The sequence below is a fragment of the Salvelinus namaycush genome, chromosome 22 (genome assembly GCF_016432855.1).
Source record: "Salvelinus namaycush isolate Seneca chromosome 22, SaNama_1.0, whole genome shotgun sequence".
NCBI classification, from domain to species: Eukaryota; Metazoa; Chordata; class Actinopteri; order Salmoniformes; family Salmonidae; genus Salvelinus; species Salvelinus namaycush.
This window is the reverse complement of record NC_052328.1, coordinates 27,041,893-27,065,085: the sequence shown is the minus strand read 5'-3', so window position 1 is coordinate 27,065,085 and position 23,193 is coordinate 27,041,893. Positions and strand designations below refer to the sequence as shown.

The window sequence follows — 23,193 nt, the reverse complement described above, 5'->3', positions numbered from 1 at the left end:
TTAAAACAATGTTAAGTACGCATTAATTTGCGTCAAGCCCCAGTGAATGTCCTCATTGTTCCTGCACCGCGGGACAACCTTTTGGCATGGCGAATACAAGCTTGACTGGTCTGCATTGATGTCGTCACATGCCTCATCCATGGCCAGAAGGAGGGTGGCACGCTCATGGGGATGGCGATCGTACACCTTCCACCTCCATGCTGAAAACAAATCCTCAATAGGGTTGAGGAAAGGAGAGTATGGGGGCAGATATAGGGTCACGAATCAGGGATGGGCCCATACCATGACTGAACCACCTCTGCATGCTGAAACCTAACATTGTCCCACGCAATGAAATAGGTGACCCCTTCACCTTAGCAAGCCTGCTCAATTTCATTGAGAAACACAATGAGGTGTGCAGTGTTGTAGGATCCAAGTAATGGCCTACATCCTTCCACACCGTCTTCAGAGATAGCTGCGCACATGCAGATGTTTCCCCCACGTTGTCCTTGCACTTCGACGGCCCCCTATTGGCTTATGAGGTTCCGCCCACGATGCCAAGTTGAAGCCCGCTTCATCAACAAAGATATACTTGTGATGGTTCACAGCAACATAAAGCACCATCCTAAAAATATAATTTGGTTAGTTATTTTTACAGTACAGTTCCAATATGATATTGTGAAGTAGCATGTGCATCAAATAGTAACAGTAATACAGTATATAGTGCTGTACCGGAACATACTCGGCCCGGAGTTGTTTCACGTGGTCATTGTTTCTCTCAAAAGGCACCAGGAAAATGTGTTTCATAGATACCTGGTGACTCTTCAGAAGGCGGGAGATTGTTTGTAGGCTGATTGATGCCACATTGGCAAATGGTTCATCGTTCTCCTCAATGGCCTGCTTTATTTTTCGGACAGCCGTATGTCATTCCTGGTCCTCTACATCTCCACCACGGCCCACTCCTGCTAGTCTGTCAGCGCATGGCCACGGCCACCACCGTGGGGGCTTCTGTCAATTCTGAGGTTAGAACAGAGTATACCGTCAATGGATAATACTGTAAGAATGTTTTGTGAATTAACATGCATTACACTATGTAATTTACTGTAAATGTAACGGTAAAGAATAGTGCATATCCTGCAAACTTACCAGTGTTCTTGGCGAAATGTTCTCATGATCGAAATTATTTTAAAATTACATTTTTTTGTATTATAATTTTTTAGGAGGTAGATCAGCTTGAATATTGCAGATAGATTGTGGCTTCCATCAATATAATTGTCTGCATAATTTACAATCCCCCATATATTTTTTGTAAATATATATTTAACTTTTATTAAACTTTTATCCCAGCTATCTCTGAACACCATCCGGTTTTGATTTCTATTTGCCATATATTTTTCAACTGTGCTGTGGTGTTTCTCAAATCAAATCAAATGTATTTATATAGCCCTTCGTACATCAGCTGATATCTCAAAGTGCTGTACAGAAACCCAGCCTAAAACCCCAAACAGCAAGCAATGCAGGTGTAGAAGCACGGTGGCTAGGAAAAACTCCCTAGAAAGGCCAAAACCTAGGAAGGAACCTAGAGAGGAACCAGGCTATGAGGGGTGGCCAGTCCTCTTCTGGCTGTGCCGGGTGGAGATTATAACAGAACATGGCCAAGATGTTCATAAATGACCAGCATGGTCAAATAATAATAATCACAGTAGTTGTCGAGGGTGCAGCAAGTCAGCACCTCAGGAGTAAATGTCAGTTGGCTTTTCATAGCCGATCATTAAGAGTATCTCTACCGCTCCTGCGGTCTCTAGAGAGTTGAAAACAGCAGGTCTGGGACAGGTAGCACGTCCGGTAGCACGTCAGGGTTCCATAGTTGCAGGCAGAACAGTTGAAACTGGAGCAGCAGCAGCAAGATTTCTGAACCTTTCTATTCTCAAAGTTTCTACAGATTATAAATTAAATAATTTTTTGGGGTTAGGGTTATTATATTATTGATCGATTGAGTATGACTTTTTAAATCACAGAGCAGTGCTATTTGCAGAGTTAGCTCCAGGTAAATGTTGCAATTCTTCAACCATTCCTGAACCTGCGACCAAAAACAAGCTACTTATGGACAGTACCAAAACAAATGATTGAATGATTCTGTCTCTTCGCAGCAACACCGGGATGGTTGTATCCACCATATCTATAACATTCTATTGGCTGCAATATTTTTTTTTTAATATTTTAAATTGAAAAACAAAGTTTTGAATCCAGCGTTGTTTTGTGTATCAGTTCATAAACCATGTGCCATGGAATCATTAAATTGAAAATCTCTGCCCAACTATTGTTCAATCTATATGTCACAGCTGTCAAGTTTTGGGTCCTTCAATGAAACTGGTATACTTCTTTATTTATCACAATTTTCTTTAACCAATTTTGGTCTTTAACGCAGGGCAGAAGGACAAGTTCCTTACTTTCTCCCCCTTCCACTTGCCTCTTCAATTTTTGCTGTAATTAGTTGGTTGTAATTTTGAGTGGCGCAGACGTTTCCATATTTTTGTTAGCTGCATGTGACAACTGCAGACTAGAACTAGTAGTTTAAAAGTTCAGTATTGACGGCTTGTTGCCGAGAACGATCGTGAGCAGTGTCACATTGCTCACGTCCGATTTGACTGAATCACCAATTTCCCATTGTCTGCCTTCCTGAATGGCATTAGTGGAGCTCTGTTTATCTCCATAATGTTCTAACGTGACTTTCTCCTACCCAATCCCAGGATGGAATGCAGCTGATGGCTGAGAAGCCGGAGACAGAGTCCATGGTGAAGGAAAAGCTGGCAGCGCTCCATAAGATGTGGGATGACCTGGAGTCCACCACCCAGACCAAGGCCAAGTGTCTGTTTGATGCCAACAAGGCCGAGCTGTTCACCCAGAGCTGTGCCGACCTAGACAAGTGGCTGGTAGGAGTGGATGGACAGATCCAATCAGACGACTATGGCAAAGATCTGACCAGTGTCAACATCCTGCTCAAGAAACAACAGGTACTGACTACTGGAGCTTGAGTTGTTGTATGTCTCCCTCAGTTATGTTATGTAACCATACTACTTATTTTCCTGACTCCTTTGACACATGCATGGACTGGTAAAATACCCATTTCTCTATCATTTTAGCTCATGGTTTCATATTAGGTTAAAGCCACTATCAGTAATTTACCTCAGGATGAATTCACTTGCATAGACAAACGATATAGACAAACGATGAGCTAAGTGTTAAGCCTGATATTGTTTTTACTTTAACTATGTAAGGGGAAGAGTAAGCTAAACAGCATGAAGTGTTGAAACACAGTTTATTATGCAGATGGTTCCTTCATACTAGCGCGTGGAGCAGTAATGAGCAGACTAACCACGTTATGTAACAGCCCATGCTACGCACATACACACACTACCCCCCCGTCCCATTACGTAATCGCTCCCTCGCCTTGATGTGTGGATGAGCCAGCACTGTGTGTGTGTGTGTGTGTAAGAGAGAGCCAGAGATAGAGTGAAGGACTGACAGAGAGGGAGTAAAGCAGAGAGAGTGATGGAGCGAAACAGTATGCTTATAATTTGAGGTAGAACTTCAGTGGAGCATGCTGATTTGTATATGAGCGACAGTGAAATGAAAGGTTGTGCACCCATAGTATCCTTTGTGTAACCCAGATCCAAAATGTGCGCATTGTGAGAGAGGGAGAGCATTGCCACAGTTTGTTCCATCTGGAAGAGGGAGAGCAAACAAGCGTGAGAGAGGGGAAACTCCAAGAGCAGAAACGAGACGAAGAGCTCTGGATCACATGCTCTCAGGAGACCAGAGAGGGAGATGGAGAGCCTGCTGTAATCCCGTCTCTTTCCTTTCCTCTCTTATTTCTGTCCACTCCTCTTCCTCTCCTCCTGGTGTGGCGTCCCTAGATGCTGGAGAGCCAGGTGGGCGTGCGTCAGAAGGAGGTGGAGGAGCTGCAGAGCCAGGCCCAGGTCCTCAGCCAGGAGGGTAAGGATACGGACGAGGTGGACGGCCAGCGCCGCATCGTGGAGAAGAAGTTCCAGCAGCTGCTGGACCCTCTACGGAAGAGGAAGGGAAACCTCATGGCCTCCCGCGAGATCCACCAGTTCAACAGAGACATGGAGGACGAGATTGTAAGTACATTAATCTAGCGTAGCCGTGTGTGCGTGTCTGTCTGTGTGGGTGTGCGCATGTGTGTTTCAGAGAAAGAGATTATGTATGCCTGCTTGTGCAAGTGTTAATTGTATTTTTATGCAAATGTCTATAAGCTACAGTATACTGTGTGTGCTTGTGTGAAATCCGGGCCTATGGCAGTGTGGAACAGCATCAGAAGCTGAGCAGCACCTTGTCTGAAGGGATTTAAGAGTTAAAAGGTTTTTTTGTTGGGGGGGAGGGGAACTGAGAGTAGCAGCAGGTGCATGCTTTCATAGCTGTGGTGGTCTCTTTGTTAATGTGATGACTGTATCGACTCCTTTCAGGCAGACAAGCAGCAGCAGTCCACGTGTTTTGAAAGGACTAGGTTGGGTCTCTGAACTGAAGTGTCTGCATCTGTGTATGCCATCAACTGGATTTAAAATGCTTACTTCAGTCAGAACAAAAACCGCTTTGTCTAAGTAGTTCACTTACATCAAGTTGTTAGTTGTGGTTAAGTTTAGATGCTGTCATTCCTTTTGCTACATCAGTGTCAATCTTCCAAAATTATTCATATCTATATCTGTGTTTTCCTCTTAGCTCTGGGTTGAAGAGCGAATGCCACTTGCAATATCAACAGACCACGGAAACAACCTGCAAACTGTCCAGTTACTCATCAAGAAAAACCAGGTAAGAAACAAACTCCCATCAGTTTGAACCTTGAACAGTATTTCTATCTATAGAATATAGCTCTTAGCATTTACAGTACTACCATTAAAATCAGGGTGACAGATCTATTTCTGTACCAGGTGACCTCATGTACTCTACTTTTAAAGCAGCTGACTTCATTCTGACCTGCTGCCCTTTGATCTCTCCCCCACCAGACCCTGCAGAAGGAGATCCAGGGCCACCAGCCCCGCTGTGATGACATCTTTGAGCGGGGCCAGCAGGTCCTCAAGGATGACGACGACAGCCTCAGCGGCGAGGGGATCCACCAGCGGCTGGCCGACCTGCGGCGCCTGTGGGCCCAGATTCTGGAGGAGACGGGCAAACGCCATGGACGCCTGGAGGAGGCCCACAAGGCCCAACAGTACTACTTTGATGCTGCTGAAGCCGAGGCCTGGATGAGCGAGCAGGAGCTCTACATGATGTCAGAGGAGAAAGCCAAGGTGAGGGGTGCAGTGGGGCAGAGAGCTAAAAATGTTATTTATGCGCAATCAGAATGAATGTGAGGTAGGATGATGGTGATCAAATGTTATTGGTCACATACACATGGTTAGCAGATGTTAATGCGAGTATAGCGAAATGCTTGTGCTTCTAGTTCCGACAGTGCAGTAATATCTAACAAGTAATCTAAAAATTGCACAACAACTACCTAATACACACATCTAAAGGGATAGAATAAGAATATGTACATATAAATATATGGATGAGCAATGACCGAGCGGCATAGGCAAGATGCATATGAGATAAGTAATGTAATATATGTGTTTTGGTATTTTATTAGGATCCCCATTAGCTGTTCAAAAGCAGCAGCTACTCTTCCTGGGGTCCACACAAAACATGAAGCATAATACAGAATGACATAATACAGAACATCATTAAAAAAGAACATTTCAAGGACAGAACTACATACATTTTTTTTTAAGTCACACGTAGCCTACATATCCATGCATACACACAAACTATCTAGGTCAAATAGGGGAGACGTAGGGGAGACGTTGTGCCACGAGGTGTTGCTTTATCTGTTTTTTGAAACCAGGTTTGCTTTTTATTTGAGCAATATGAGATGGAAGGAAGTTCCATGCAATAATGGCTCTATATAATACTGTACCTTTTCTTGAATTTGTTCTGGATTTGGGGACTATGAAAAGACCCCTGGTGGCATGTTTGGTGGGATAAGTGTGTGTCAGAGCTGTGTGTAAGTTGACTATGCAAACAATTTGGGATTTTCAACACATTGTTTCTTTTAAAATGAAGAAGTGATGCAGTCAGTCTCTCCTCAACTCTTAGCCAAGAGAGACTGGCATGCATAGTATTTATATCAGCCCTTTGATTACAATTAAGAGCAAAACGTGCCACTCTGTGCTGGGCCAGCTGCAGCTTAACTAGGTCTTTCCTTGCAGCACTGGACAATAATCAAGATGAGATAAAACTAGAGCCTGCAGAACTTGCTTTTTGGAGTGTGGTGGAAAATAAAGCAGAGCATCTCTTTATTACAGCTAGACCTCTCCCCATCTTTGCAACCATTGAATCAATATGTTTTGACCATGACAGTTTACAATCTAAGGTAACGCCAAGTAATCTCCTCAACTTGTTCAACAGCCACACAATTCATTACCAGATTCAGCTGAGGTCAAGCAGTTAAGGAATGATTTGGACCAAATACAATGCTCTTAGTTTTAGAGATGTTCAGGACCAGTTTATTACTGGCCACCCATTCCAAAACAGACTGCAACTCTTTGTTAAGGGTTTCAGTGACTTCATTAGCTGTAGTTGCTGGTGCGTATATGGTTGACTCATCAGCATACATGGACACATATGCTTTGTTTAATGCCAGTGGCAGGTCACTAAAAAAAGAAAAGAGTAGAGGGTCTAGAGAGCTGCCCTGTGGTACACCACACTTTACATGTTTGACATTAGAGACGCTTCCATTAAAGAAAACCCTTTGAGTTCTATTAGATAGATAGCTCTGTTTGAAAAGCCATAGCACTTAAGTTTTTTCAACAACAGTTTATGGTCAATAATATCAAAGGCTGCACTGAAATCTAACAGTACAGCTCCCACAATCTTCTTATTATCAATTTCTTTCAACCAATCATCAGTCATTTGTCAGTGCAGTGCATGTTGAGTGCCCTTCTCTATAAGCATGCTGAAAGTCTGTTGTTAATTAGTTTACAGAGAAATAGAATTGTATTTGGTCAAACACAATTTTTTTCCAACAGTTTGCTGGCAGCAAGCTTATAGGTCTGCTGTTAGAACCAGTAAAGGCCTTTTTTCCACTCTTGAGTAGCGGAATTACTTTGGCTTCCCTCCAGGCCTGAGGACAAAGACTTTCCTCTAGGCTCAGATAAAAAAATATGACAGTTAGGCGTGGCTATAGAGTCAGCCACCATCCTCAGTAGCTTTCCATCTATAGAATAACTATCTTCAAAGTAATGACTCGGGACGTCGGGTTTGATATGAAAGCTTCTTTTAGTAATAATTCTTGATCACGTTACATTTAACAACTTTAGATTCTACAGAGCAATGCCAGTAAGATGCTAGCGCAAAGGAGCCACATAATCACCTGTTAATTGCACTTAACTAGCGCGTTCACTCTCTACTTCCTGTTGCAAGGCATTCTGGAACTTGCAGTCAAAAGCGTAATTCAATACTAACCAATACAATTACATACGTAAATAACTGTAAAGAAATATCTTTAGATACAGCTCAATTAATTAACTTAAACATTAACTCTGTAACACATTAAAGTTACAACACCATCTAAGTTGTCAATGCCAGGAGGTTTGTCATTATTGATCAATAACAATAATTTTCCCACCTCTCCCACACTAACTTTACAGAATTCAAACTTGCACTGCTTTTCTTTATTTGTTTTTTTATGCATGAATGTAATTGCTCACTCTTTGTTGTGGGTATTTCCTGCCTAAGTTTGCCCACGAAATAATCATTAAAATAATTGGCAACATCAAATGGTTTTGTGATGAATAAAGCCATCTGATTCGATGAAAGATGGAGTTGAATTTGTCTTTCTGCCCATAATTTCATTTAAAGTACTCAAGTTTTTTTTCCATCATTCTTTATATCATTGATCTTGGCTTCATAATTCAGTTTCTTCCTCTTTTTGTTGAGTTTAGTCACATAATTTCTCAATTTGCAGTAAGTAAGCCAGTCAGATGTACAGCCAGACTTATTAGCCACTCCTTTTGCCCCATCTCTTTCAACCATACAGTTTTTAGTTTCCTCGTCAATCTATGGAGCCTTAACAGTTCTAAATGTCAGTTTCTTAATAGGTGCATGTTTATCAATAATTTGAGGAAGCAATTTCATAAATTTATGAAGTGCAGCATCTGGATCCTTCTCATTTATCACATCAGACCAATAAATATTTTTAACATCATCCACATAAGTCACAGCAAAATCTTTTGTATGATCTCTTATATACTATCTTAGGCCCAGCTGTTGGAACTTTGGCTTTCCTGGATATATGAAATATTGTGATCACTGCATCCAATGGGTACGGATATAGCTTGAGAACAAAGTTCTACAGCATTAGTAAAAATGGGATCGATACATGTGGATGAACTTGTTCTTGTAGTGTTTGGTAGGTTGATTAATAACCTGAACCAGATTACAGGCACTTTAATAATATGTAAACATTATTAAAGTGGCATTATTTAAAGTGACTAGTGTTCAATATATTAAAGTGGCAAATTATTCGAGTCTGTATGTAGGCGGCAGCCTCTCTGTGTTAGTGATGGCTGTTTATCAGTCTGATGGCCTTGAGATAGAAGCTGTTTTTCAGTCTCTCGGTCCCAGCTTTGATGCACCTGTACTGACCTCGCCTTCTGGATGGTAGCGGGGTGAACAGGCAGTGGCTCGGGTGGTTGTTGTCCTTGATGATCTTTTTGTCCTTCCTGTGACATCGGGTGGTGTAGGTGTCATGGAGACCAGGTAGTTTTCCCCCGGTGATGTGTTGTGCAGACCGCACACCCTCTAGAGAGCCTTGCAGTTGTGGGCGATGCAGTTGCCATACCAGGCGGTGATACAGTTCAACAGGATGCTCTCAATTGTGCATCTGTAAAAGTTTGTTAGGGTTTTAGGTGACAGGCCAAATGTATTCAGCCCACTGATTGGGCTTGATAGGATGTAGGTTGATGGTGATTGGGCCTGATGTGATGTAGAGGATGGTGATTGGGCCTAATGGAGGATGGTGATTGGGCCTGACGGGGGAGGCAGGATGATGGGGATTGGGCCTGACGGGGGAGGCAGGATGATGGGGATTGGGCCTGACGGGGGAGGCAGGATGATGGGGATTGGGCCTGACGGGGGAGGCAGGATGATGGGGATTGGGCCTGACGGGGGAGGCAGGATGATGGGGATTGGGCCTGACGGGGGAGGCAGGATGATGGGGATTGGGCCTGACGGGGGAGGCAGGATGATGGGGATTGGGCCTGACGGGGGAGGCAGGATGATGGGGATTGGGCCTGACGGGGGAGGCAGGATGATGGGGATTGGGCCTGACGGGGGAGGCAGGATGATGGGGATTGGGCCTGACTGGATGAGCAGCTGTCTTTGGTAGAGATGCAATGTGTGTTTTGGTTAGGACTGGTGGGTTGCACTTCAGTAGTTTGTTGGGGTGGATCATTAGGAGGGGCAGAGTTTAATAGGAACTGGGGTGTGGTTACAAGGCAAGCTGCTTTTTTTGTTACAAGGCAAGCTGCTGGATAGGAGAAGGACTGGTTGGTACTGTACAAGGGGTATTTCTGCACTTGGTAGGACTGTGACTGTTGCCCGGTAAGTTGTTGGTCTGTCAGGCAGAGGTGGGTCCTTATCACAGGGAGAAATGAGGAAGTCAGTGAAGGGTAAAAGATGTGTGCAGCGACCTGGGCAAACAGGGCCTTGCGACATAGTTTTGTGGCATGCTGGGATATTGGGTGTGGAAGGTGAGTAGGCAGAGAGTAGGCCTCCCGTTCATGTTTTCATGTCCTTTAGTAGGCTGGATGCTCCTTGACCCTTAATATTCTCCTACCACAGGACTGGATCTCTGTGAGACTAGTCTATCTCTAGTTGATAATGTGCCCTGTACACTGATTTGTATTTTTTATTTATTTAACCTTTATTTATCCAGGTTAGTCACATTGACATAAATTACATTTTTCAAGAGAGACCTGGTCCAACCAAGACAGCAGCAGGGGGGTAACAATTTTTGCGACAAATATCAGACATACTGTAACAACTTACAGACATTCACCATTCAAAAAAATATAATATTCACGTAGACAAACATGCATTTAAATTTAAAGGAACATACAAGTGTCATAAATACAAGTACAGGCTGTATAAAAAAATCGATCATATGTACCACCGCATCAAGTCCTAATGTCAATCACATTCCTCAGTAGTATGTGAGTCAACCAAACTTTTAAACTCCTCCAGCTGGTCTGGAGAGAATTCCAAGAACACGGAGCTGAGTAGCTAAAACGTTTTGCCATGATCCATTCTGATTTTAGGAACTGGTAAAAGTAAGTAGGAGTAAGACCGTGACTCATATTTATTTTCTGACCTTATCAAGGAAGAACAGAGATAACTTGGCAGTTTTCCCAAAATGGCCTTATAGATCATAGTATACCAAACCGTGCCTGTGTACGGTCTGTGCCGTCCCCGTCTGTACCTTGACGCTCTCTCTCTCTCTTTGTGTGTTTGTGTGTTTGTGTGTGTGTGTGTGTGTGTGTGTGTGTGTGTGTGTGTGTGTAGGATGAGCAGAGCTCTGTGGCTATGTTGAAGAAGCACCAGATACTGGAGCAGGCTGTGGAAGACTACGCTGAAACTGTCCACCAGCTGTCCCAGACAAGTAGAGGCCTGACGGCCGCCGGACACCCTGAAAGGTGAGGGGTCTCAGCGGCTCATCCTCACATGCTGACCAGACCGGACACGTCGCATGCGCAAGCGTCGCAAAATAAATTTAGAAATCCATGTTATTCAATTATTGCACCACCACTGCTCGCGCGCGCCAACAAGCGTCTGCGACGCCAAGGGCTAAAATAGAACTCATTCCTATTTCTGACGCAGATCGCGCTGCAAGTCCTGCCTCTCCCATCTCCTTATTGGTTTATAGAAGCAGGTACCAACGTGCCATCTCCTCATTGGTTTATAGAAGCAGGTACCCACGTGCCATCTCCTCATTGGTTATACCCACGTGGGTGATAGAAAGACAAACTGTTTTGCCGGTAGTCGTGGTAATACAATGAAAGTTTAGATGCGATCACCATATCATTTAAAGGATGAAAAAGCCTGGAAGGAGGAGAGATGACTAGAAACGATTCGGTTGGCCGTTTTATGTGTGGATTATTTGTCGGAGTAGAGGTCCTTGTGCATTTCAGGTAAAATAACAACTCAATGTTTATATCCCAGGACAAATTAGCTAGCAACAGCAAGCTAGCTAAATAGGACAAATTAACGTTAGCTAGCAAGTGCAAGATAACTAGCTAAATTGCCATACATGTTTAATGCTTTTCAACCTGTCCCCAAATGAATGTCATTGGTTCAGAGTTTGTTTTGATATTTTAACCTGCGTGTCGTGATCGCGTTTGGTGTGGGGGGGGGGGGGGGGGGGGGAGTACATTTATGCACGATGGCGAACGCGCGCAGCCAGTTTGGGTTCCATGTCAGGGTTAAAGACCACCTCCAGTGAAATTTGGAAGTTTAAACCATAATCATATCCACCCATTTCAGTCTAAAGAATGTTAAGGGTTTAAACCCAGCCCAGAGTGGTCAGAGACCAGACACCTAACTTAAGATCACTGTAAGGTTCATCTCCATTCCTGCTGAGTTGAAGTAGGATTTAACCACCCAGAGGTTAAGACTTGACAGTTTAGCATCACAGAAGAGAGTGAGGGTAGGATCATGTATATCCTATATCGTAACCCCCTACCCTGCCTCCTCCTTCCTCCTCCTGCTGTGTAGTGAGCGGATCGGCATGCGTCAGTCCCAGGTGGATAAGCTGTACGCGGGCCTCAAGGACCTGTCGGAGGAGAGGAGGGGGAAGCTGGACGAGAGGTTCCGTCTGTTCCAGCTCAACAGGGAGGTGGATGACCTGGAGCAGTGGATCGCTGAAAGGGAAGTAGTGGCTGGGTCACATGAGCTGGGACAGGACTACGAACATGTCACGGTATGTAGTGCAGCCATGCCACTTATGTTCCCCTGTTGCCAGAGTATCTAGCGGCATATGTGCGTTCTCACTTTGCTGTGATAATATCCCTCTGCAGATGCTTCAGGAGCGTTTCCGTGAGTTTGCTCGCGACACGGGCAACATCGGTCAGGAGCGTGTGGACACCGTCAACCAGTTGGCGGACGAGCTCATCAACTCGGGCCACACCGACGCAGCAACAATCGCGGAGTGGAAGGACGGGCTGAATGAAGCGTGGGCCGACCTGCTGGAGCTAATCGACACACGCACGCAGATCCTGGCGGCGTCCTTTGAGCTGCATAAGTTCTACCATGACGCCAAGGAGATCCTCAACCGCATCCTGGACAAACACAAGAAGCTGCCTGAGGAGCTGGGCCGAGACCAGAACACAGTGGAGACCCTGCAGAGGATGCACACCACCTTTGAACACGACATCCAGGCCCTGGGGACACAGGTATGACAATAACGCCAGTAGCCAGAAAGACCAAAACACCTACTACGGCAGGTAACCAGCAGCATACCACCCTGCATCCCACTGCTGGCTTGCCTCTGAAGCTAAGCAAGGTCGGTCCTAGTCGGTCCCTGGATGGGAGACCAAATGCTGCTGGAAGTGGTGTGGGAGGGCCAGTAGGAGGTACTTCCCGTCCCCAAAAGTTCCCAATGCCTCATCACAGTGATTGGGGACATTGCCCTATGTAGGGTGCCGTCTTTTGGATGGGATGTTAAACGGGTGTCCTGACTCTCTGTGGTCACTAAATATCCCATTTGTACTTTTCGTAAGAGTAGGGGTGTTAACCCTGGTGTCCTGGATACATTTCCAATATGTCCCTCAAACTATCATGGCCACAATCATCCCCAGCTTCCAATTGACTCATTCATACCCCCTCATCTCCCATGTAACTATTCTCCAGGTTGTTGCTGACCCTTAACCTTGTTCTGAACACCTCCGAAACAAAGGTAATGTGGTTTGGTAAGAAGAATGCCGCTCTTCCCACAGGTTTTATTACTACCTATGAGGGTTTAGAGCGTGAGGTAGTAACCTCATACAAGTACTTGGGAGTATGGCTAGACGGTGCACTGTCCTTCTCTCAGCACATATCAAAGCTGCAGGCTAAAGTTAAATCTAGACTTGGTTTCCTCTATCGTAATCGCTCCTCTTTCACCCCAGCTGCCAAACTAAGCCTAATTCAGATGACCATCCTACCCATGCTAGATTATGGAGATGTAATTTATAGATCGGCAGGTAAGGGTGCTCTCGAGCTGCTAGATGTTCTTTACCATTCGGCCATCAGATTTGCAACCAATGCTCCTTATAGGACACATCACTGCACTCTATACTCCTCTGTAAACTGGTCATCTCTGTATACCTGTCGCAAGACCCACTGGTTGATGCTTATTTATAAAACCCTCTTAGGCCTCACTCCCCCCTATCTGAGATACCTACTGCAGTCCTCATCCTCCACATACACCACCCGTTCTGCCAGTCACATTCTGTTAAAGGTCCCCAAAGTACACATCCCTGGGTCGCTCGTATTTTTAGTTTGCTGCAGCTAGCGACTGGAACGAGCTGCAACAAACACTCAAACTGGACAGTTTTATCTCCATCTCTTCATTGAAAGATTCCATCGTGGACACTCTTACTGACAGTTGTGGCTGCTTTGTGTGATGTATTGTTGTCTCTACCTTCTTGCCCTTTGTGCTGTTGTCTGTGCCCAATAATATTTGTACCATGTTTTGTGCTGCTACCATTTTGTTGTCATGTGTTGCTGCCTTGTTATGTTGTCTTAGGTCTCTCTTTATTTTGTGTTGTCTGTTGTGATGTGTGTGTTGTCCTATATTTATATTGTATTTATTTATTTATTTTTAAACCCAGGCCCCCGTCCCCGCAGGAGGCCTTTTGCCTTATGGTAGGCCGTCATTGTAAATAAGAATTAGTTTTTAACAGACTTGCCTAGTTAAATAAATAAAACATAAATGAGATTGTGTTCTCGGTCAAGGGGGTAAAGCGGTTCTATTACAGCCAAAACAAATTATGCAGTTATAAGGTGAATCTCTCACAGATTTGTAATGTAAATCATAGATAAGACTTGTCTCTTTCCCTCCCCAGGTGAGGACGTTGCAGGAAGATGCTGTGCGTCTGCAGTCTGCCTACGCCGGAGACAAGGCTGATGACATCCAAAAGAGAGAGGGTGAGGTGCTGGAGGCCTGGAGGACCCTGCTGGAAGCCTGCGACGGCCGCAGGGTCAGACTGCTCGACACCGGCGACAAGTTTCGCTTCTTCAGCATGGTGCGAGACCTCATGCTCTGGATGGAGGACGTCATCCGCCTCATCGAGGCTCAGGAGAAGCCCAGGTACTGTGAACCTGACGGGAAACAGTTTTGCCTCATACGGATACTTTAAAAAAAAATAGCTTGACATTATTTCAGTGCATGTTTTTTTCTCTTACTGACTCTCCAAGAAAAGGCAGAAAAGGTGAGAATAATCTCTGTAGTTTTCTGTAAGCAGCTTGTGGTCGACAGCTCAAGTCCAGATTTATGTATCTAATCCTCAATGGTCTGTTCTGATTGTTGTGATTTACAAAGTTATCCTCACTAGCTCACCCTATAAAACCCTCTGTATTAAAACCCCCTAAGGTTGATGTCCATGCCCCTGTGTAAATCGCTAGAAATCTGTCAGTTTAAGCTAGGGAGATCATTGGATGCATCTCAATCCACAGCATCCGCCTACTTTATGTTGCACTTCCTCATCTGCGATGAAAGGTGACAGAGCTAGAGCGGTGTTTCTCAGACCATGAGGCATCCCGAAAATCGTCTGAACGATTTGGCCTACAAACTATTATGAAAAAGATGGAACGATGAGACTCGCACAAACACGGTGGTGTTCTTAGTTTTTCTCTACGACTGCCACAAGCTTCTTGGGTCTCGTCTGAAGTTGGTACAGCCGATCTTCCAACTTCTGTCTGTACACACTAATATGACCCCTCCTTGGAAAGGTGAGAGACACACGGAACGCCCACAGGGCTCACAAGACTCGTCTGAATGTCCCCCGGTACCAGTTGAAAACATTTATGGAAGTACTGTATATGGAGACTGTTTAGTGCCAAAAATAAGAGGTTAAATATATGTACAACAAAAAACATAAATGTTTCCTGATCTTTCTTATGTCTCTTAGATATAGGACAGACACTTCAGAACAAAATTTATTTTTGATAATTTTTTGGGGACTAGCTGTTGTTCCGTGTAGTGAATCTGTTATTCATTGTGTTTGTATGTGTATGTGGACACCCCTTCAAATTAGTGGATTCGGCTCATACAGCCTCACCCGTTGCTGGCAGGTGTATAAAATTGAGCACACAATTTCATGCCGAAGTGGTAGGCCGCACAAGCTCAAAGAATGGGACTGCCGAGTGCTGAAGCACTTTGCACATAAAAATCATCTGTCCTCGGTTGCAACATTCACTACTGAGTTCCAAACTGCCTCTGGAAGCAACGTCAGCGCAATAACTGTTCGTTGGCAGCTTCATGAAAGTGGTTTCCATGGCCGAGCAGCCACACACAAACCTAAAATCACCATGAGCAGGGGAAACGCATTCTCTGGAATGATGAATCACACTTCACCATCTGGCAGCCGACGGTCGAATCTGGGTTTGGCGGATGCCAGGAGAATGCTACCTGCCCCAATGCATAGTGCCAGCTGCAAAGTTAGGTGGAGAAGGAATAATGATCTGGAGCTGTTTTCATGATTCGGGCTAGGGCCCTTAGTTCCAGTGAAGGGAAATCTTAACGCTACAGCATACAATGACATTGTAGATGATTGTGTGCTTCCTACTTTGTGGCAACAGTTTGGGGAAGGCCCTTTCCTGTTTCAGCATGACAATGCCCCCGTGCACAAAGCGAGGTCCATAAAGAAAGGGTTTGTAGAGGTCAGTGTGGAAGAACTTGACTGGTCTGCACAGAGCCCTGACCTCAACCCCTTGAACACCTTTGGGATGAATTGGAACGCCGACTGTGTGCCAGGCCTAATTGCCCAACATTAGTGCCGACCTAACTAATGCGCTTGTGGCTTAAGTCCCCGCAGCAATGTTCCAACATCTAGTGGAATGCCTTCCCAGAAGAGTGGAGTCTGTTATAGCAGCATAGGGGGGACCAACTCCATATTAATGCCCATGATGTTGGAACGAGATGTTCGACGAGCAGGTGTCTACGTACTTTTGGTTATGTAGTGTGTGTGTGTATAGATACAGTGCATTCGGAAAGTATTCAGACCTCTTCACTTTTCCACATTTAGTTTTTTTTCCCTCATCAATCTACACACAATACCCTATAATGACAAATCAAAAGCAGGTTTTTAGAAATGTTAGCAAATTTATTACAACTAAGAAGCAGAAATACCTTATTTACATAAGTATTCAGACCTTCTGCTATGAGGGTTGTGTGCGTAGGGTTTGTTGTCCTGTTGGAAGGTGAACCTTCACCCCAGTCTGAGGTCATGAGCGCCCAGGAGCAGGTTTTCATCAAGGCTCACTGTACTCTGCTCCGTTCATCTTTCCCTCAATCCTAACTAGTCTCCCAGTCCCTGCCGCTGAAAAACATCCCTGCAGCATGATGTTACCACCCATGCTTCACCGTAGGGATGGTATTGGCCAGGTGATGAGCGGTGCCTGGTTTCCTCCATACGTGATACTTGGCATTCGTGTTTAATCTTGGTGTCATCAGACCAGAAAGGCCTGATTGGTGGAGTGCTGCAAAGATGGTTGTCCTTCTGGAAGTTTCTCCCATCTCTACAGAGGAACTCTGGAGCTCTGTCGGAGTGACCATTGGGTTCTTGGCCACCTCCCTGACTAAGGCCCTTCTCCCCCGATTGCTCAGTTTGGCCGGGCGGCCAGCTCTAGGAAGAGTCTTGGTGTTTCCCAACTTCTTCCATTTAAGAATGATGGAGGCCACTGTGGTCTTGGGACCTTCAATGCTGCAGAAATGTTTTGGTACCCTTCCCCAGATGTGTGCCTCAACATAATCCTGCCTCGGAGCTCTACTGACAATTCCTTTGACCTCATGGTTAGGTTTTTTGCTCTGACTTGCACTGTCATCTGTGGAACCTTTTATATAGACAGGTGTGTGCCTTTCCAAATCATGTCCAATCAGTTGACTTTACCACAGGTGGACTCCAATCAAGTTGTAGAATAATCTCAAGGATGGTCAATGGAAACAGGATGCACTTGAGCTCAATTTCGAGTGTCATAGCAAAGGGTCTGAACTTATGTAATTAGGTATTTCAGTTTTTATATATATATATTTATATATATATTTATATTTATATTTATATATTTATATATTTATATTTATATATATATATATTTATATTTATATATATATTTATATTTATATATATATATATATATATATAAATGTGCAAAAAAATGCATTGTCATTATGGGGTGTTGTGTGTAGATTGAGGAAAACATTGAATTTAATCAATTTTAGAAGAAGGCTGTAACATAACAACATTTGGGGGAAGGGGTCTGAATACTTTCCGAATGCAGTGTGTGTGTATGTATGTGTGTTTATTTACTTTGGTACTTTAAGGGGTCTTCAAAAAATAGCAAATGATCTTTGGTATGACCTTCTTTAAACAATTCCATATAGCTTAGTAGGATCCCCCCCATCTTAGACTGGGCTTAGACTCTTATGGGTTAATGCTGTAGCAAGGTTTTCAGCAGCTCAGGTTTTCAGCAGATGGCTCAGCTGAATGTATTCCCACTGACAGTTGGTCCTTTTTATAGCTACTGAAAATGCACCTGCAGAAAATGGTGTACACACAATGCCTCAATGTCCTCCTCTCAGGGAGACAGCAGCACATCAAGCCCTTATCTGGCAACTGGTTTCAGTGCCTCTCAGCTGAATCTCAGCCAGCAGCTTAATATGGAGACAGAGAATGAGAGGGAGACACCAGGAGACAGAAAGGGAAAAGACAAGAGGGAGAAAGAGACCGACAGATAGAAGACGTGGGCTAATGAGGATGTCAGGTAAAGGGCAAGAGAGAAACAGGAGGAAAAGAAAGGAAAGAGAATGATGGATTGGCTACTGAGGTGAATGGTGATAAAAGCAGGTAGGAGAGAGAAATGGAAAGATTTGTTTTGTCAGAAATTGCATTGCTCTGTTTCCACTATTTGAAGGAGTAACACCCTATCCTGCCTCGTGGTTAGTCTGACATTGGCATGGTCCCAGGGATCAGGGTAATCTGACAGGTCTCTGAGGGGGGAACATCATTATGTGAGCGGCTGTAGTCCACTGAAATACACTTGGTGTCAGGTCATCCTGTCTTGACTGTATGTACCTGTGGTTTTAGAAAACCTACACTAGCATGTATGGCCTCCCGGGTGGCGCAGTGGTCTAGGGCACTGCATCGCAGTGCTAGCTGCGCCACCAGAGTCTCTGGGTTCGCGCCCAGGCTGGGCTGGGTTCGCGCCCAGGCTCTGTCGCAGCCGGCCGCAACCGGGAGGTCCGTGGGGCGACGCACAATTGGCATAGCGTCGTCCGGGTTAGGGAGGGTTTGGCCGGTAGGGATATCCTTGTCTCAGTATGTAAAAATGTAATATGTAATATGTAAAAATGTAATGAAATGTATGCACTCTACTGTAAGTCGCTCTGGATAAGAGCGTCTGCTAAATGACTAAAATGTAAATGTAATGTTAACTAGCATTTCATGGGTCATTTAAACCCCTGGTAACCTAAGCAAAGGACATTGGGACCTTGATATGTTCAGTGTGTGTGTGTGACACACCTCTAATTGTCTTGATGTGTCACTCCTCTAATTGTCTTGATGTGTCACTCCTCTAATTGTCTTGATGTGTCACTAATTGTCTTGTGTCACTCCTCTAATTGTCTTGGTGTCACTCCTCTAATTGTCTTGATGTGTCACTCCTCTAATTGTCTTGATGTGTCACACCTCTAATTGTCTTGATGTGTCACTCCTCTAATTGTCTTGTGTCACTCCTCTAATTGTCTTGTGTCACTCCTCTAATTGTCTTGTGTCACTCCTCTAATTGTCTTGTGTCACTCCTCTAATTGTCTTGGTGACACACTCCTCTGTCTTGTTGTGACACACTCCTCTGTCTTGTTGTGACACACTCCTCTGTCTTGTTGTGACACACTCCTCTGTCTTGTTGTGACACACTCCTCTGTCTTGCTGTGACTAGAGGTCGACCGATTATGATTTTTCAACGCCGATACCGATTATTGGAGGACCAAAAAAAGCAGATTTTTTTTTATTTAAATTTTTTATTTGTAATAATGACAATTACAACAATACTAAATGAACACTTATTTTAACTTAATATAATACATCAAAAAAATCAATTTAGCCTCAAATAAATAATGAAACATGTTCAATTTGGTTTAAATAATGCAAAAACAAAGTGTTGGAGAAGAAAGTAAAAGTGCAATATGTGCCATGTAAGAAAGCTAACGTTTAAGTTCCTTGCTCAGAACATTAGAACATATGAAAGCTGGTGGTTCCTTTTAACATGAGTCTTCAATATTCCCAGGTAATAAGTTTTAGGTTGTAGTTATTATAGGAATCATAGGACTATTTCTCTATACCATTTGTATTTCATTAACCTTTGACTATTGGATGTTCTTATAGGCACTTTAGTATTGCCAGTGTAACAGTATAGCTTCCATCCCTCTCCTCGCTCCTACCTGGGCTCGAACCAGGAACAACGACAACAGCCACCCTCGAAGCAGCGTTACCCATGCAGAGCAAGGGGAGTAACTACTCCAAGTCTCAGAGCGAGTGACGTTTGAAACGCTATTAGTGCGCACCCCGCTAACTAGCTGGCCATTTCACATCGGTTACACCAGCCTAATCTCGGGAGTTGATAGGCTTGAAGCACAGCGAAGAGCTTCTGGCAAAACTCAGGAAAGTGCTGTTTGAATGAATGCTTACGAGCCTGCTGCTGCCTACCACCGCTCAGTCAGACTGCTCTATCAAATCATAGACTTAGTTATAACATAATAACACACAGAAATACGAGCCTTAGGTCGTTAATATGGCCAAATCCAGAAACTATCATCTTGAAAACAAGACGTTTATTCTTTCAGTGAAATACGGAACCGTTCCGTATTTTATCTAACGGGTGGCATCCAGAAGTCTAAATATTCCTGTTACATTGCACAACCTTCAATGTTATGTCATAATTACGTAAAATTCTGGCAAATTAGGCGGCCCAAACTGTTGCATATACACTGACTCTGCGTGCAATGAACGCAAGAGAAGTGACACAATTTCACCTGGTTAATATTGCCTGCTAACCTGGATTTCTTTTAGCTAAATATGTGTAACAGTATAACTTTAAACCGTCCCCTCGCCCCGACACGGGCGCGAACCAGGGACCCTCTGCACACATCAACAACTGACACCCACGAAGCGTCGTTACCCATCGCTCCACAAAAGCCGCGGCCCTTGCAGAGCAAGGTGCAACACTACTTCTAGGTTTCAGAGCAAGTGACGTAACTGATTGAAACGCTAGTAGCGCGTACCCGCTAACTAGCTAGCCATTTCACATCCGTTACACTCACCCCCCTTTCAACCTCCTCCTTTTCCGCAGCAACCAGTGATCCGGGTCAACAGCATCAATGTAACAGTATAACTTTAGTACGTCCCCTCGCCCCGACCTCGGGCGCGAACCAGGGACCCTCTGCACACATCAACAACTGACACCCACGAAGCGTCGTTACCCATCGCTCCACAAAAGCCGCGGCCCTTGCAGAGCAAGGTGCAACACTACTTCTAGGTTTCAGAGCAAGTGACGTAACTGATTGAAACGCTAGTAGCGCGTACCCGCTAACTAGCTAGCCATTTCACATCCGTTACATATGCAGGTTTAAAAATATATACTTCTGTGTATTGATTTTAAGAAAGGCATTGATGTTTATGGTTAGGTACACATTGGAGCAACGATACGCACCGCATCCATTATATGCAACGCAGGACACGCTAGATAAACTAGTAATATCATCAACCATGTGTAGTTAACTAGTGATTATGATTGATTGATTGTTTTTTATAATATAAGTTTAATGCTAGCTAGCAACTTACCTTGGCTTCTACTGCATTCACGTAACAGGCAGGCTCCTCGTGGAGTGCAATGTAATCAGGTGGTTAGAGCGTTGGACTAGTTAACTGTAAGGTTGCAAGATTGAATCCCCCCGAGCTGACAAGGTAAAAATCTGTCGTTCTGCCCCTGAACGAGGCAGTTAACCCACCGTTCCTAGGCCGTCATTGAAATTAAGATTGTGTTCTCAACTGATTTGCCTAGTTAAATAAAGATTAAATAAAGGTGTAAAAAAATATAAATAATCGGCCAAATTGGTGTCCAAAAATACCGATTTCCTATTGTTATGAAAACTTGAAATCGGCCCTAATTAATCGGCCATTCCGATTAATCGGTCGACCTCTAGCTGTGACACGCCTCTAATTGTGTTGTGTCCTCAGGGACGTGTCGTCCGTGGAGCTCCTGATGAACAACCACCAAGGCATCAAGGCTGAGATCGACGCCCGCAACAACAGCTTCACCAACTGCATTGAGCTGGGCAAGTCCCTGTTGGCAAGGAGACACTATGCATTAGAGGAGGTGAGGGGCCAACGATGTCATAACACCCTCACAGATACTGTTACTTCCCTCCTCCGTTCTGTTTCTATTTTTTGCCTCGTTCTACTTCTTTGTCTCCGGATGGAAATATGGCTCTCTCTAGTGTTGTGGTGTGTCATTACATGTATGGTGTTCTTAGCCTCAGTTAAAACTAAATGTCCCTTCAATTTCAGATCAAAGAGAAGTTACTACAGTTGACAGACAAAAGGAAAGACATGATTGACAAGTGGGAGGACAGATGGGAGTGGCTAAGATTGGGTAATTCTATCAAATCGTGTTCAGTCTGTTGCACCGTATTAGCTACTGTGTAACTGTTGCTTTATACTGCCATGTTGTCTGACTAGCTGTGTTTCTGCCCAGTTCTGGAGGTGCACCAGTTTGGTAGGGATGCGGGTGTGGCCGAGTCATGGCTGCTGGGACAGGAGCCGTACCTGTCCAGCAGGGAGATGGGTCAGAACGTGGACGAGGTGGAGAAACTCATCAAGAGACACGAGGCCTTTGAGAAGTCCGCTGCCACCTGGGAGGAGCGCTTCTCAGCGCTGGAACGGCTGACTACGGTGAGAGGACAGGGGATGTTCACAACTCACAGGGCTGTAGGTTAAACCAGTCATACAATAACTCAATTTAGTTTTTAATTAGATTAGGCATCCATACGGTGAGGGAAATTTTATTTTAAACCCTACTAATGCTTGTGTACTAAAATCTCCTTCTTTAAGCTTTGGCTTTGGGCTTGAGATAGTTAAAGAAACAAACTCATATAAGATAAGTGTGTGTACACATTAAGAGAGGCCTGTTCTAACTGTTCTGTGTGTGTAGAGTAACCCATGATGTCTGGCCGCTCAGCCAATAATATGACAGAAACTGACTGGTTCCTCTTGATCCTAGACAGAGTAAAGGTTATATCCTGCACACCAGTAACCGAGCTATTGTTCTGTTTTGGAGCCTGTTTCTGGGGAAAGATTGTGGTGGAGAAATCAGTGTTAGCTAGGTAACCAAGATAATTAAGATGTCTTATCGGCAGAATATGCTTATATGATTGAACTGTTGAGCACTTGTCATTAGAATGTCTCCTTTCGGACTCTGGGGTTGGCAGCTGCACTTCCTCCCTCATATGGGCCTCAGTCACCTGGGGTCCAGAGAGGGGAGAAGTCAGGCATGTCTATCACATGTCCCTGTTGCTATGCAGAATATCAGCAGGGAGTATGGCAAAGGAGGTCAGAAGGAAACATTGTTTCCATATATGAACTGTGTCTTTATTGCAAACCATGTGAAGGGATGGCGTGAGTAATGGGGAACCAATCACTTGTCTCCACAGTGTCGGTGCGTCAGTCACCTCCGCATAGGGGGAGATAGTTTCCACCTTGAACTAGGGGAGAGAACAAAGTAACAACAAATGTCCTAAGTACTGAACAAAACAAGTTCTTTGTACTTTGGGCCTAAGGTCTGGCACAGGATGTGTGGGGTTGGTGTTTGGAACCATTGTACGTCATCTATGAGGTTGCGCCTATCCTG

At 44.4% G+C, this 23,193-nt stretch overlaps 1 protein-coding gene across 1 annotated transcript in view; it reads left to right on the top strand.

Annotated features, from left to right (window-relative positions):
- LOC120017709 (spectrin beta chain, non-erythrocytic 1-like) overlaps positions 1 to 23,193 on the top strand; it is a 155,409-nt gene that overhangs the window by 117,111 nt on the left and 15,105 nt on the right. The window contains exons 19-29 of the mRNA XM_038960652.1: positions 2,730 to 2,993; positions 3,897 to 4,121; positions 4,720 to 4,809; positions 5,004 to 5,288; positions 10,600 to 10,730; positions 11,809 to 12,013; positions 12,111 to 12,485; positions 14,139 to 14,383; positions 21,525 to 21,663; positions 21,855 to 21,939; positions 22,042 to 22,238. Of these exons, the coding sequence (XP_038816580.1) occupies positions 2,730 to 2,993; positions 3,897 to 4,121; positions 4,720 to 4,809; positions 5,004 to 5,288; positions 10,600 to 10,730; positions 11,809 to 12,013; positions 12,111 to 12,485; positions 14,139 to 14,383; positions 21,525 to 21,663; positions 21,855 to 21,939; positions 22,042 to 22,238 (2,241 nt within the window). The remainder of the gene's footprint in view (positions 1 to 2,729; positions 2,994 to 3,896; positions 4,122 to 4,719; positions 4,810 to 5,003; positions 5,289 to 10,599; positions 10,731 to 11,808; positions 12,014 to 12,110; positions 12,486 to 14,138; positions 14,384 to 21,524; positions 21,664 to 21,854; positions 21,940 to 22,041; positions 22,239 to 23,193) is intronic.